The 17,739-nt window shown below is 25.0% G+C and overlaps 1 protein-coding gene across 5 annotated transcripts in view; it reads left to right on the top strand.

Moving 5' to 3' along the window:
- The window catches only part of Eip63F-1 (Ecdysone-induced protein 63F 1), a 122,188-nt gene that overhangs the window by 40,479 nt on the left and 63,970 nt on the right, over positions 1-17,739 (top strand). The window contains exon 1 of one of the 5 annotated variants that reach the window (XM_065506362.1): positions 8,212-8,233. The exons of 3 other annotated variants lie outside the window; for them this stretch is intronic. In XM_065506362.1, coding sequence (XP_065362434.1) covers positions 8,230-8,233 — 4 coding nt within the window. In that variant the 5' untranslated portion in view covers positions 8,212-8,229. Of the gene's footprint in view, positions 1-8,211; positions 8,234-13,206; positions 13,341-17,739 lie in introns of those variants that run through there. One more of the 5 variants, XM_065506359.1, reaches the window with a different exon arrangement.

The following is a 17,739-nucleotide window of genomic DNA, read 5'->3' as shown; positions in this document are numbered from 1 at the left end:
TGAGAAAATAATAAGTTAAATAAGCTAGCTGAAAACGTTTCAGCGCATAGAAAATTAAGTCACGTGCCTTTAAGTTGAAATGTTGCTGCTGCTGAAGCAGCAGTCTTTAAATACATGACGCCTTTGTCTACCACTGTTCTGTTTGTGCCACTTGCCTGTTACTCTAGTTTATTGTCTTTTCTTTCCCAAAAAAAAAGACAATTTTTCTCCTGGGCCTTAACATAAATGCTGGGTATTCGATTTTGTTGCCATCTTTCCATTTCAGTTTTGTTGATGGCTATTTATTTAGTTTTTGTTTTTGCTGTTTTGTTGGACGCGTATTTAAGTCGTAAATTTATGCTTTAACACGACACGAAGAAAGTATTAAATATATATCTTCTTGCTAGGCAGTTGTGGCGAGAATTATGGGAGAATTTTAAAATTAAGAAATAAGAAAATATAAAAAAATATCTTTGGTATGTTTAAATAAAAATTTCTCAGCTCAGAGACAGTTTAAATATCAATGATGTAAATATTTATGTTCTATGGAGTTTTATATATATTGCTATTGAAAATTAACAAAATCGGCCTATAAATATTTGAAATATAATTAAATGAACTAGATTGCTTTTGAAAAATCAGCATTTCTTAAAAGTGTTGCCTAGCTTTAGGAGGAAGTTTTTAAAGTTTCAAGATTACAGTATTAAAATGTAACTAGAATGTTATCCTTTACTGTTTGCATATTACATTTTGTCTTGTGTTGTTGTCTGTTTTTTATATTTATTGTGGTGGGCGTTAGTTTTTTTTTTTTTGTTTCATTTCAAAAACAATAAAAAGTCCCTAAATATTAACTGCACAGGCACAAGCACACATAAACATAAACTAACACTCACACACACACACACACACACAGACACATACATACATACATAGATACAAAATAACCCACACGACCAAACAATCGAACATTTGTTTGAGAACTTTCCCAAAAGCGAATAATTCTCGAGCAAACATTTTCTTAAGATTATCGAGAATTTTTAAAAATATGAATTTTCATAATAGCAAATATATCTCAATAAATTAAATCCGAGAATATTTAAAATAACGAATCATTGTAATAGAAATCAAATCTCGATCGATATTGCTAATGATTCGTTATTAATTTGTTTCTCGAACCTTAGAGAATCAAAGTTTTGCTGCCACAAATTGAGCGAAATGTTCAGCATTTTTCAAATCACTATTAAACTTTATTGGCATAAAGTTCAATTGTTATACAATTTTCAATTGCTCTGGTCAGATGGGAGTTACTGGTATTATTATTTAGAAACTCGACATCAGTATCATGTTGTGTTTCAAAACTGATAAAACTGCAAGAACACAAAAAAAGAAATACCAACTTGTGTAGACGAAAAATCTCTTGGTCTTATTTAAATTTAATTAACATGCTTCTATCTTGAATATCTTTGCTAATTAATAATTTTACAATGAAATTTTAGATTTGTCTCTTGGTTCAATGTGATTTATTTAGGAAAATGTAAATTAAAACCATAATTTATATTGTCTAGATGAATAAGTAACATAAAATTGAAGAGCTTATTATTTTTATAACAAAATGGAGATATGGCTTTTGAAATAAATGTTGAGAATTTCAATATTTTATTTGTCTGGAGAAACATAATAATTTCTTTTTAGAGAATTTTAGGTTCGAGGGACCAACAATATCACATAGCTGAAGATTATATTTGAAATGAATATTTGAATAATTTTGATACAAACTTATTGATTGATATTGAAATATTAAATATTCTGGTTTTGGTCCTTCGAACCAGCATATTTGAAAAGGTCAAAAAATTTGGTAATTCATTTATGACATATTGATTTTAATTGTAATTCTTTAAAATTTATTACCTAATAATAAATTATGTATTTAATTTATTGAAATAACAAATACATAAGCTGGCGTTTGGTCCTTCGAACGAGAATAGTGGAGAATGAGAGAGCAATTCGTAGCCTAATTCATGGATTTTTGATATGGAAACTGTTCATGTCTGCACCCATGCATTTTCCTGGTGACAAATAACGTTTTTCAAATTGGCCAACACCATAACGTGAATTTTTTCAATTGTTTCGACAGACCTCAACTGGGCGTTCAGAAAGTTCGGCATTTCCGTGCTTGTACGGTAACAACGAAATTCAGTTAACCACTTTTTTTACCATTTAAATTGATGGTGCAGAGTTTTCTATTTTCTCCTCAAGTCACGCGATAGTCTGCTATCAATGGCTTGCAAACATAAACTAAATGACGCAGTTTGTTCAAATTTTGACGGGAGTCAACTGACGGATGCCTGTTGAGAGGAATAGTGATGACAGGAGCAGTGTTGACCTTTCAGTTAAAAGAAGGGAAATTAAAAAAATCAAAACCGAACCATAAATTTATGAAAAATTAGGAAATGAACTTGATTGCATACTATTAAAGTATTTCCTTTTTGTTGGCAAGGCGACAATTTCAAATTTAAAGAAAAGTTATTGTAAAGTCTACTTATATCCTAAATAATGTTCGGTTCGAAGGATCAAATACCCAAATTTATTAAGTTTCGTCTTAAAGTCTCAACTAAATTTAATCTATTTTATATTTTTAATCATTTTTACTGTAGAGGTCTGTAGGGTTAATAATGTTCCAGAAATTGAAAATTAAGAGCTCGTGAATTAGCAACCTAAAGAAACCATCTGAAATTAAATATTAGCAATTAAACTACGAGCTGTATTTTAAGAAAATTTCCACGAATTTTAATTCTAATTTAGAGTTGATTAAAAATTAAAAAAATATTTTTAATTTTTTGAAATTTCGTTAATAAAAATTTGGAAATTGTAAAATTGTATGATTTTTTTTGGTATAAAAAACACATTATTAATATTATATCAATAAAACCTTTTTAATGCGGTATGTTCAAATCAAAGTTTTTCAGCTAACAGACAATTTTAATATTTAAAAATTATTAAATAAACTTTATTGCATTATATTAAAGAATATTTGGTTCGAAGGACCATGTATACAATTTCTTAAGTTTTGTCTGAAAGATTTCCTTTGTTATTTATTTGGTTTTCAAAGGCAAGACATTTGTTGTCTTGATTAAACGAATATTTATTGTAAAGTCTATTTGTATTCTAAAGAATGTTTGGTTCGAAGGACCAAATGTGGAAAATTCTTAAGTTTTTTCTCTCAAGTCTCAAAAAACAAACAATAATCGTTATTTCCATGTCCTTCATTTATTATTTACTTGTCTTTTGGTTTACTTTCATTAATGTCATTTATACACCATACCAAATTACTCACTAAATGAGAATTTATGGCTTTTTTTAGCAGACAAAAAAAAAAAAGAAAGAAAGTAAGAAGTCTTAAACGTCAACAACAAGTGCCATAATTGTTAACATAATCTTAATTAATTAGCCGAAAATATGAAAATAATTAAAAGAGTAGAAGGATTTGATTTCCAACATGATTTATTAAAGGCAACACAATTTTTTTTGCCTCAGCTTTAAATATCAGACAGCCACACATTGGAGTCTTTAAAAATAAAAAAATTGGGGCAAAATTTAAAAGGTTTAATTTAAGCTTTTTGTAAATGAGTTTTTTTATAATTATTGTAGTTAAGATTAAAAGAATTAATTTTAGGACTTTATTTGTAGAAGAAATTATTGGTAAGAGACACTGCTTCCGTTATATGATAATCTTCTATTCCTATTGACAGCGTATACTCAATATTATTTATATTTAATATCACTAATACGCCCACGAAACAAAATGTTTATTAATGCACTAGAATTAAGAACTTAAACAAATTTGCATTTCTAAATTTATATATGTCTTCAAAACACACCATATTACCAGCAAAAACATTTCTAAACATATGTTTCAAAATCTAAAAAAACAATATCGTTTACATTTACAAGCTATAAATTACGCAAACTCCAAGTGTTCTGCTAAATTTGTATTGCTCCAGTAAGTACGACATGCAGCTTTAAAATTAAACATAAAAACGTGAGTCAGTCACATTTTTGTGCTAAAAACAAATACCAAGAAAATATATTTTGTTTCACACACACACAACTAAACAACATTCCAACAAAATAATGTTTTAGGGTTAAAAGGTCAATTTGAATTGCATAAACAAAAAAAACAGCAACGCACACAATAAATTTAAGTATAGCAGACTTTAAGGGGTGGGTGTTTAAATAATGGTGAGCAAGAGCAAGAAAGAGAGAGATTCAAGTAATTTACAGAGAGTATTTGACTAAGAAAGAGAGTTAAATGAAAAACAAAATAAAAACAGACAAGGTCACTGGAAGTGTGTATGTGTTTCATAAGGAGGCTTGGCATTTAGTTTTTCCTTTAACATGATTAATAGTTTTGATTTATGTGCTTGCTTTTTGTGTTTAATAGTGAATGAATGTAAAACCAAATTAGGCAGAAATTATAATTTGTTTTAAATATATTTCGTAAAAAAATGTATGGCACAGTTTTTTTTTCAGGAAAAAACAAAAATAATAAACATTATGCAGAAATTCAATGGAATAATTTGTTTTTTAAAGCTAAATATGTATTATTTTCATAATTATTGTAGAAGAAAAATTACAACAAGAAAATTTGCATTCGGTTTTTTATTCGTTGAATTTTTTAAATGAATTTTATAAAAATGACACAGTACTTTTTATTTGACACACTATTCACCATTTTTATTCGTTGAAATTTCTTGTTTCTTTTAGATCAAAATATTCGTAATACTTTCAATGATACTTTGTTATTAAATACGATAATTTTCTACTGATAGCAGTTGAAAATATTTACATAAAATGAAATAAATAATTACTCTTTAGTTTATTCGTTAAAATAATAGAGTATAAAAATCCGTTAAAAAATTATAACGTACTAAATGTAATAGAAAATAAATAAATAATAACTGGACGAATAATTTTTATTCTGTATTTTATTCGCTCAAAGTTTGCCTCATTTTTAAATATTATTCCAAAAATTATTTCCATTTAAAAAATATTTTAATCCATTAAAAATGTCAGCGAATAAATTTTATTCGTTTTTTTATTCGATATATTTTTGTTTAAATTTTGAACTATGTATAACTGTATTTAATTGCCAACAAATTTCCACAAGAAATATTTACGATCTTTAGTTAAAATTAACGAATAATTTTTATTGATCATAAAACTTTAATGATACTTTATTATTAAAGACAAACATTTGTAAACAATAACAATTAAAAATATTTACTTGAAAAATAATGAAAAAAATTACGAAAAAATTTTTTCGGTATTTTATTCGGTCAAAGTTTGCCTTATTTTTGTAGAAAAACAAAAGTATTTTTTAAACATTATTCAACAAATTATTTCCAACTGAAAAATTAATTTATAATTTCAACAAATGGGTTTTATTCGGTTTTTTAGAAACAAATTTCAACAAGAAATATTAACGAATAATTTTTATTCGCTTTTTTATTCGTTGAAATTTACAGTTACTTTTATCAAAATGATGATAATATTTTTAATGACACTTTGTTATTAAAGACAAACATTTGTTAATAATATCAATTAAAAATATTTACTTAAAAATTAACAAAAAAAATGTACGAATAATTTTTATTCGGTATTTTATTCGCTTAAAGTTTGCTATATTTTATTATATTAAAATTATTTACTTAAAAATTAACGAAAAAATGTACGAATAATTTTTATTCGGAATTTTATTCGGTTAAAGTTTGGCTTATGTTTGTAGCAAAATAAAACTATTCCTTTAAATATTATTCAAAAAATAATTTCCTACTGAAAAATTAATTAAAATAATGAAAAATTTCTATAAATAAGTTTTATTCGATTATTTATTCGATATATATTTTTTTTTATTTTTGAACTATAGCTGTATTTATTTTCCAACTATTATAGGAACATATTTAAGCAAAAAATATTTACGATTTTTAGTTAAATTAACGAATAATTTTTATTCGTTGAAAATTTTGGTTACTTTTATCAAAATGATGATAATACTTATAATGACAATCTAAATGAATAATATTAACATTTAAAAATATTTACTTAAAAATTAACGAATCATTTTTGATACGGTATTTTAATCGTTCAAATTATTTTGGATTAAAATCTGTAAAACAATTATATCGTACAAAATATAGTCTAAACTCTTTTTTTACACAAAAATAATGAAAAATTTAAAAAAAAAACTTAGCGAATAATTTTTATTCGTTATTTTATTCGCTAAAAATTTTGCTGATTTTTTAAAAGAAACTAAAATATTTGTTTAAATATAAAAATAAAATATAATTTCCTTATATTTTCAACGAATAATTTTTATTCGGTTTTTTATTCGTTGATATTTGTTATTACTTTTAGCTGTAAATAATCACAATACTTTTAATAATACTTTATTATTGAAAATATAACATTTAAAAATATTTACTTAAAAATTAAGGAATCATTTTTTTATTCGGATAATTTATATTAAATCGATAAAATTATTTTGGATTAAAATCTGTAAAACAATTATATCGTACAAAATATAGTCTAAACACTTTTTTTACACAAAAAGAATGAACAAATTGAAAAAAAAACTTAGCGAATAATTTTTATTCGTTATTTTATTCGCTAAAAGTTTTGCTGATTTTTTAAAAGAAACTAAAATATTTGTTTAAATATTAATAAAAAAATAATTAACAATGAAAAAAATATAATTTCCTTATATTTTCAACGAATAATTTTTATTCGTTGAAATTTGATATTACTTTAAGCTCTAAATAATCACAATACTTTTAATGAAATAAAAGTATAAAAATGAGCGATTAATTTTTTAAACGAAAATATTGAAAGATTTTTAAGCAAATTTTTGTTCGATATTTTATTCGCTTAAAGTTTTCTTTGTTTTATTATTTATTTAAATATTAATACAAAATAATTGAAAAAACTATAATTTCATTAATAAAGGTCAACGAATAATTTTTATTCGGTTTCATATTCGTTGAAATTTGTTGTTACTTTAAGCTGAATGATACTTTATTATTAAAGACAAATATGTATATGCTAATGATAGCAATTGAAAATATTTACTTAAAATGAGCGATTCATTTTTTATTCGTTAAAACAAAATCCGTGAAAAATTATAACGTGCTAAAAGTAATAGAAAAACATTTTTAAACGAAAATAACGAAAGATTTTAAAATAATCTTAACGACTAATTTTTATTCGTTAATTTAATCTCTAAAAATGTCCCTTTTTGTGAAGAGAAACAAAACTATTTATTGCGTGTTAACTTTAAACCCAATTTGTTTAATTTGTCTTAAGTGCGTTGGTTCTGTTAAGCACTTCCAATATTTGTTGTCATACGAATTACAAAATCAAAACAATAAATGAAAAATCACGTGTAGCTAAGGTTTTGCCAAACAATAACATGACTTTTCTAGTATTCCAGTTATAAACAATAACAACTAAAGCACCCTCTAGATAGGCAGTAAAAATAAGAATTATCACAATACAGAGAGTGAAAGAGAAATAAGAAAAACAGAGAGGGAGCGAGTGAGAGTAACAGTAAAAATGCCGTTAACAACACTTGTGTATTTTGTTCTGCAAAATAACAACACAACAGAATAATAATAATTTTGCAGAATTGATACGAAATTGAACGAACATGTCGGTTAAAATGTAAAATATACATTTGCACGCAAGAACACCAACAGCGGCTAAATATCATGCCAACAACAGCAACAGCAGCAATAATTTTCACAACAACAGTAGCAACCATATTGAAAGAGGAAGAACAGCAAAAAAAAAAAAAGAAGAAAAACTGAATGAAATTTTATTTGTTTGAGGTTTGACATGGAAACACTTATTTATTCAGTCTTACCAAAGCAACGTGTGTGTAAACATCGATACTTCTCTAACTACACCTAAACTACTAAATACTTGTACTAAACCTACAAAAGAAACGCAAAATCACAAAATCATTTTTAAATTTTAACTAAATTCTTTCCCTTAACTACTATAAAACTAAAAGCAAAAAAACATTAACTCATCAATTAAATAATTGACAAATTTCCCTATAAAATTATAAAGCTAAACGGTATTTACAAAAGAAAAAGAAAAAAACCAAAACAAACAAAACTGAAATTAAATAATTATCAACAATTTAAAAAATAAAATATAAAATATTTACAGTGTTTTTGTTAAAACAATTTTATGGGTAATTTTTTTTTAAATAAAATAAAACTTAAAATTTATAAAAATTAATTTTTCTTTTTAATATAATTTCCTAGTTCGTTGCTTTTTGTGTTCATACATATACATATGCTTGTACGTCCTTGTAGTATTTGTTGCATTAAAAATTTGTTGATTTCGTCATATTTAACCTCATTTAAAAACGTTGACCCATAAAATTTACAAACATTTATTTTGCTGTTGGTTTTAATTCAACAGAAAATAAAAAACAAATAAAAACTATATGGAAAATTCATAAAAGAGCAGCAAATAAAACAACTAGCAAATAAATTATATATATTTTTGTTGTAACAGTAACAATAACAACACATAACACATGTGCATGTATGAATGAAGTTTATTTTTAGTCATTCATGCAATCAAATCATCCATCCATCCAACCATACGGTCTTGATTCTTTCATTCATTCATATAAAATCTGTTTCATTCAATTGCAACATTAATAACAATAACAACAACAACAAAATTGTCGAGTGCTGTAGCTTTCAATGAGTTTTCAAAAGAACGTGCCTTTAAATTTATTAAAATATTCCCAGAGAAAAGAAATGGAATTTAAAATTGTACTTAAAAGATGTTGCTTTTCAAAATAATTGAAATTTTACACAAAATCTACTTAAAACATTAAGTGCTATTTACAGCACAAAAAGTGACTATTTAATGACATAACTACCAGATGCTCTGTTGACAAGTTTTCTCAGCTCCCATAAGAAAGCTGATAAATGAGGACTTTTTGAACATTTCTTTTAATGATGTCATGACAAGTTGAAAATAAACATTGATGGACTTATGACAGTTTTTTATATCATTAAATAAATAAAGATGTATTATCTGTAGTAGTCCAGTGATAACGATTGACAAATAAATGATAATATATGAATAATGAAAAAATTTGAAGTAAATTAAATTTAACGATTATTTTTTTTTACATATTTTATTCGCTTAAAGTAGGAAAAACAAAAATATTTATTTAAATATTAATTATTCGTTAAAAATTTCGACGAATAAGTTTTATTCGGTAATTTATTCGTTGATATTTTTTGAAAATTTTATTCGCTTAAAGTAGGAAAAACAAAAATATTTATTTAAATATTAATTATTCGTTAAAAATTTCGACGAATAAGTTGTATTCGGTAATTTATTCGTTGATATTTTTTGAAAATTTTACCTAAAGCTCATTCCATTTTTCATATAAAAAATATACAATTTTTAGTTAAACCTAACGAATAAATTTTATTCGGTATTTTATTCGCTCAAATTTTGAAATACATACATATTTTTAAATAAAACACATGCCATTTTTTAATATTATAAAAAAAAACAATTTGCAATGAAAAAACCAATTAAATTCATTAATAATCTCAACGAATAAAATTTATTCGGTTTTTTATTCGTTGATATTTTTTTAAAATTAAACCTAAAACTGTATTAAACCATTATGGGAAAAATTTTCAACAACAACTAAATACGTTTTTGGGAAAATCTAACGAATAATTTTTTATTCGGTTTTTTTATACTTTGAAATTTTTGATAATTTTAAGGTAAACTTAATGATAATAATTTGAATGATACTTTGATACTATAAAAAAATATTTTCTGTTCATAAAAATTTAAAATATTTACTTATATGAACGAATAATATTTTTATTCGGTTTATTATTCGTTAATAATATTGAAGATCTAAATCATTTAATGATTATATCCCTTTAAATAATGTATAAAAACACCTTTTGAAACAAAAATAATGAAAATTTTCAAGAAAACTGAACGAATCATTTTTATTCGGTATTTTATTTTGTAAAACTTTGCTTTCTTTTATAAAGCCACAAAAAAACTATTAAATTTTAATAGAAATATAATTTCTTAATTAAAAACTTTTAAATTCATTAAAAATTTCAACGAATAATTTTTATTCGGTTTTTTATTCGTTAATATTTTTTTTTAATTTTGACCTAAAACTGTATTTATTTTTTGGCTACGATGTTCAACAGCAACTAGGAATGATTTTTGGGAATTTTAATTCAGTTTTTTATTCGTTAATATTAAAAGATCTAAATCTTTTTAAACAAAGATAATGAAAGATCTTTAAGATAACTTAAGGAATAATTTTGATACTGCGTTTTATTCGTTAAAATTTATTTATTTTTAGAGAAACACATTTCCAAAAAAAAAAATAATGAATAATTTCAACGGATAAATTTTATTCGGTTTTTTATTTGTTTAATTTTTTTTAAAATTTGTACCTAAAACTGTAAAAATGTTCAGCTATTATAAATTGAACGAATAATTTTTATTCGGTTTTTTATTCGTTGACATATATTGTTACTTTAAGCTAAAAAATACGATAATATTTATTTGATACTTTATTATTAAATGCTTATGATAAGTATTCAAATATTTACTTAAAATGAGCGAATATTTTTTTATTCGGTATTTTATTCGTTCATATTATTGAAGATCTAAAACCATAATAAAATTATATCGAGCTAAATGTAATAGAAGCAGATTTTTAAACAAAAATAATAACAGATTTTTAAGTAAACTTAACGATTAATTTTTATTCGATACATATTTTATTCGCTAAAAGTTTGTCTTTTTTATAAATCCACAAAAAAAATTATTAAAAATTAATAGATATATAATTTCTAACTTAAAAAACATTCACAATTTTGACGAATAAGTTTTATTCGGTTTTTTATTCGTTGATATTTTTTAAAATTTTGACCTAAAACTGTATAAATTTTCGAGCTATTATAGAAAAATTAAATTTCAACAAGAAATATATACGATTTTAATGAAAATCTAACAAATAATTTTTATTCGGTATTTTATTCGTTGACACATATTGTTGCTTTAAGCTAAAAAATTATTATTAAATGCTAACATTTGCTTATGATACGAATTAAAATATTTACTTGAAATGAGCGAATAATTTTTTATTCGGTATTTTATTCGTTTATATTATTGAAGATCTAAAACCCTAATAAAATTATATCGAGCTAAATGTAATAGCAACTGATTTTTAAACAAAAATAATGAAAATTTTTCAAGTAAACTTAACGAATAATTTTTATTCGTTATTTTATTCGCTGAAAGTTTGAAATATTTTTCTACAGAAACACAACAATTTATTTAAATATTAATAAAAAATAGTTTCCACGTCAAAAAAAATTAAATAATTTCAACGAATAATTTGTATTCGGTTTTTTTATTCGTTAAAATTTGTGGTTACTTTTAGCTAAAAATAAGGATAATATTTTTCATGATGCTGTATTATTAAAAACTAATATTTGAATTGATAACAACTGAACAAATTTACTTAAAATAAGCGAATAATTTTTTATTCGTTAATATTTTTGAGCATTTAATCCGTACACAGAATCAGCGAATAATTTTTTATTCGTTAATATTTTTGAGCATTTAATCCGTAAACAGATTATATCCTTCTAATATTTATATTTAGAAGGATATAATCATTTCGAAATATTATGAAAAAATTTTAATAAAACTTAACGAATAATTTTTATTCGGTATTTTATTCGCTGAAAATAAGTCTGAAGAGAAAACAAAAATTTTTTTTTCGAAATTCAAATAAAAATAGAAATAATTTGAGGGGTTGCTGACATGTATGCACATCAAGAAATGACACTTCTTATTATCCTTTAAATGATTTGAATACAATTAATGATTGAAATAAATCCTTTAACAAATAATATTCTAAGAATCAACATGTTTTCTTATTTATATTTTAATCACTCACTGTTTAACACATTACTAATGAAAAGCCTTTGTTTTCTTTTTTCCAAATACGAATACAATAATATGCTTGACTAGACTACATCCAAATTCAGGGTCACAGAAACTGTTACCAATAACAACCACTTGTCCTTAACTGTCTGGTTTAACTATGAATGTTTGTATGCTCAATAATTCTTATTTTTAAGGATTAATTTATAGACTCCTTAAAGGCTACACACACTTAAGCAAACAATCACAAAACCTTGAGTTAAAACTAACACAATAAAAATAGCGATTAAAAAAAAATAAAAAAATTTGAATTAAAAAAAAAAATATTGAAAGTGTTAAAAATTATAAAACACTTGGCTTTTGACCCCCTTTTCAACATGTCGATGCCACCATATTTTAACAAATGTTTGTTTTCTAAACAATAAAATATTTAATTTACGTTGTTGTTTTTTACAAAATAAATATTACAAGGCTGCTTTTAAATGAATGAATGGTTGAATGAATGACTGAACACATCAGAATCATACATTTGATATGAATGAATAAATTTGTTTTAAAACCACTAGCACTAATAAACAATTTATTAAACAAATAATTATTTAAATAAATATTAAGCACTATTTATAATACGATTAACTATATGTCTGCAAAATAAAAACATTATTAAATACATATTTAATTGAAATAAATCCATTTTTTTATAAATAGCTATAAACAAATTGCCATATTTAATGGTTAATGGTGTGAAAATTGAAAATAAATCTATTTAAATAATTCAAAAATTTCAATTTCTTTATTTCCAAGTATTTGTGTGAAATTTATAGGAAAAAATTCAAAGATTACTCATACTTTTCTGTGAGTGTGCTGCTGTTTGGACACAGTGTGTTGTGTTTGCAAAAAAAAAAAAACTTTTTTAAAAAAACTAAATATTTCAAGTGTTTTCTAAGCGGTTTTTATTGTTGCTGTAGTTATTTAATTTAAATAAACAAAAACAATATAACAACAAAAATCTCTATATATAAACAAATATTTATACATTTGTGTATTTTAAAATAAAATTCACTTGCACTTTCAATTGTGTTTAAAAGCCCAACAAATGTAAACTTTTATTGTTTAAAACATCATCAGCTTCAAGAAAGAAAGAAAAAAAAAGAAACAGAATTAAACAAACAATATATCTATTATACAATAATTGTTGCTGTTATTGCTCTACCTACCCTAACTTTTCTAACACTATCTTTCCTTTTAACAACCACCTTTTCAATCAATCAATTAAAAGTCACCACAACAAGACATGGATCACAAATCAATTGCCAGTCAAGTGCGGGGTAAGACCAATAGAATATAAAACAAAATTATTTAAAAATCAATTTTATAAAAACTTAACTTTCTATGTGGTTTTCTGTTTCTTAATTTTTGTATGAAGGCGTATGATTAATATTAATTTAAATTAGATTTTGCTTTATAAAGTTCCACATTCTATAACTTTTGTTTAAAACAAAATTTTAAGAAGAAATTAAAGCTTAATCTAAAAAAATCAGTCAAGAGCATGACATGGCAAAATCAATATAAAAGAAAAATAACATATTTTTAAATTAATTTTATGCTAATTTAACCTTCTAATTGTTTTGTGGTAATTTTTGTATGAGGGCGTATGATTAATATTAATTTAAATTTGTATTTAATTTAAAAAGTTTAACGAACAATAACTTTTGAAATTAAAGCTAGAGTAAGAGTTCAAATGTTCGCTTTTATCAAGCAAAAGTAAATTCTTAATAAAAATTTAAGATAATTTTCAAAAGTTTTAAAAATTATTGAACAAACTTCATTCAAGTTCGTTGTTCTGAAGTGAAACGTATACCAGAGCGAGCGTTCTGCATAGATCGAAACAAATAGTAGTCGGAAGGTATAGACTATAAAGCGAGGGATAAAAAACTTCCCAACGCATATTTTGGGCGTTTTTGGCCAATGCTCGCGTTCGGTACAGATTTCCTGTGATGGGCTGTTCAGATTTCATAATCGATAGCACTCTTTTGCTCGAGTTATCATAATGGCTCCTTTTATCATCGCAAGTCATGATTCGGTGCAAAAATTATTTTCTTCAAGCAGCATTTCAGACAAACAAAATCGTCTTCTAAGGTCTCTCGACTTCAATTCGTATGGTACCCAATTTCCCTGCTTTTGGATAAATCCTGCTGCTTGCAAACGTTTTGGAAATTGCTGAATGAGTAGCTTCCAATGATTTTGCAAGCACTGGTTGAGTTTGTCAACAATCATCATGGTGTTGTGTTCCGTGTCAAAATCTGCTGAATCACAAAAACCATATCTCGCACTTTGAAACCGATAAAACACATTCACCATAAGCTTCGGTCAGCAATCGGTGTGCTTTAGCGCAACTTCTTTTTCATTAAAGAAGTAAAGCAAAACTTCCCGCACATGACGCTTTGTTGGCACAAAATTCGAAATTACATTATAATGTTTAATAACTAAGTGAGAATAAATGACAGATATGTAACCTTCAAAATGACATAGATGTTATTAAAAATCAAAAGCCTTGTTCAAAACATACGCCATCTATTGTAAATCCCTCATTTTTAAGTTATACACCCAATAATTTAAATTAGCATTTGATTTTAAAGATTCATTGTTAATAACTCTTAAACTAATTACGATTTTTAAGAAATAAAAGTTTTATCGAATGTCTAGTATAAATTCTAGTCATGTCTAGTATAATCTCGTTTCCAATCTCATATTTAGTCACACGATAACTCTAGTGTCAAATTTCGTCTAATATCTAGTCTCATGTATATTTTAAAGTATAATATATAATCTACTGTATAGTCTAATATCTACTTTAATGGCTAGACTAATGTCTTGTCTTGTATCTAGTATCATGTCTAACACAGTGTTCAGTCTAATGTTTGGTCTCATATCTAGGCTACTGTCTAGTTTAATATACAGTCTAAATCTAGTCTAAAGTCTAGTCTAAAATCTAGTCTAAAGTCTAGTCTAAAGTCTAGTCTCTAGTCTAGTCTAAAGTCTAGTCTAAAGTCTAGTCCAAAGTCTAGTCTAAAGTCTAGTCTAAAGTCTAGTCTAAAGTCTAGTCTAAAGTCTAGTCAAAAGTCTAGTCTAAAGTCTATTATAAAGTCTAGTCTAAAGTCTAGTCTAAAGTCTAGTCTAAAGTCTAGTCTAAAGTCTAGTCTAAAGTCTAGTCTAAAGTCTAGTCTAAAGTCTAGTCTAAAGTCTAGTCTAAAGTCTAGTCTAAAGTCTAGTCTAAAGTCTAGTCTAAAGTCCAGTCCAAAGTCTAGTCCAAAGTCTAGTCTAAAGTCTAGTCTAAAGTCTAGTCCAAAGTCTAGTAAAGTCTAGTCTAAAGTCTAGTCTAAAGTCTAGTCTAAAGTCTAGTCTAAAGTCTAGTCTAAAGTCTAGTCTAAAGTCTAGTCCAAAGTCTAGTCTAAAGTCTAGTCTATTGTCTAGTATAAAGTCTAGTCTAAAGTCTAGTCTAAAGTCTAGTCCAAAGTCTAGTCCAAAGTCTAGTCTAAAGTCCAGTCCAAAGTCTAGTCTAAAGTCTAATCTAAAGTCTAGTCTATTGTCTAGTCTAAGTCTAGACTAATTTTTAGTATTATCCCTAATCCCATTTCTATTTTAATATTTAGTCCAATGTTTATATTAATGTCTAGTCTTATCATGTCTTGTCTTCATTCTAATATCTAGTCCATTATCTAGTTTAGTATCTAGTCTCATGTCCAATCAATATCTAGTATATTCTCTAGTATAATATTTAGTTCAAAGTCTAATGTTTTTATTAATATCTAGTATCTTATTTAGTCGAATGTCTAGACAGATGTCCAGTCAACTGTCTAGAATCTATAGTTAATTTCTAGTCTTACTCCTAATCTAATGTCTAAGTTTTGCATAGTTTTTCTAGTTTAATGTATACTCTACTGTCTGTTATATTCAATAGTCCAATGTCTAGTTTTATGTTCATTCTAGTCAAATATCCTAACTGATATCTCGACCATTTCTAATTTTATATATAGCCTAATTTCCGGTCTTGTCAAATGTCTAACGTGTAGTATAATGTTTAGTCAATGTGTGTACTAATATCTAATGTAATGTCTTTTCATGTCTAGTAAAAAGTCTAGTCAAAATTAAAGTCATACTTCTAGTCCAATGTATTTGTATTAAAAACTTAATTTTTATAAAAAGTTGACTTAGCGATTTGGAACTCTAAATAAATTGTTGTTAATTGTTACTTTTTCAATCATTTAATGCTAATTCAACTATTTGTATCCCTTTAGGTTAAATTATATTAACATTTTGTTTATGCGGGCGTATGATTAATATTAATTAAATATTTTATTTATAATTTAAAGTTTAATAAGCAATAGCTTTTGCTAGACAAAAGATTTTTAAATGAAACAAATTGAATAAGAAAGCTTAGTATCTTGGCTTTTTTATGGTAAAACAAAATTGTTTCAGAATTACTAAAAACACATTTTTTTAAGAATTTAAATTTAGTCTTCAATTTTTCTATAGAATTATTTTTTAAGATAAAACACAATTGAAATGAAAATTTAGAAAATAAGTTTAAATTGTTTGCAAGATTTTCATAGAATTTATATTACAATAAATATTTAATTGTTTCACAAAATACAAACCATGCAGATCAAAGCTTAATTTACAAAAGTTTTTATTTAAATTTCTGCTTCATGATTTACTTTAAAACAATCTTTTTATCTAACACCCTTAAATCGCTTGTGAAGCTGCAAATTACTTATAGTTTCTATTTAATTTTAATTTTTTATTAAACATTTCCCTACACAGACAAATGTAAACATTTGTACATATGTTTCCTCCTCAGTAACAGTTAACACAGACATGCCCAAACTCACAGTTCAAACAATTCAAAAACAATTTGTTATTTTTTTCCTTATAATTTTGTTAAGAAACAACATGAAATTATAAGCCAGCACTCTCCGCCGCCCCGTGTCTGGTGCTGTGTCACTGAAACGGCTACAAAACATAAACTTTTATTGCCACAACTACAACAATTAGCAGAACTTTTCAACACTACAACGAGCACACACAGCACATTTTCAATTTAACCTTTTTCCCCCCTTTCCGGGAAACTTTTCCCTAAGTTTGTGTGTGTGTTTGAGTGTGATTTTTGCTATATATTTTGTATTTGTTTGATGTTGCAATTAAAAGTTTTTTTTTAAATAGAAACAAAATAAAATAAATTTTGTTATTGTTTTTTTTTTTTTTTGCCAACACTTACAGAATGTGGAAATAATATGCTGCAAGGGAAAAGGAAGTGGCTCAAAGGCCTTTAAAAAAGTTAACATATTCAAGGACTGCTAGGGTTTTTCTCATGAAATTTTCAAATGATTGTAGTATTATATAATTTTAGTAAAAATATTAGGAAGTGAAGTAAAATATCTTTATAGGGCCTGCAAAGTGAAGGCCTCGTCCTTTCTAAACAATTAAAATGTGTTTGTATATTTACAAAGAAAAACATGTGTAGGAGTTTATTTGTCCCATTTTCAATTAGTATATGTTTGTAGCAATGTTTAACTGCAAGTCAGTCACTTCATCCTGTCGGTTATGTAATTTTTCTATTTGGACACTAATGGCAAAAGTTTTATTATTTACTCTTTAAGACAAAATGAAAAGTTTAACAATTTGTTTAGTGGGTTACACCTGCAAGTGCTAGAGCTCTTAATTAAA

This window comes from Calliphora vicina, chromosome 3 (genome assembly GCF_958450345.1).
Source record: "Calliphora vicina chromosome 3, idCalVici1.1, whole genome shotgun sequence".
NCBI lineage: Eukaryota > Metazoa > Arthropoda > Insecta > Diptera > Calliphoridae > Calliphora > Calliphora vicina.
Note: the sequence above shows the minus strand (reverse complement) of the source record. Positions and strands in the feature narration are given on the sequence as shown.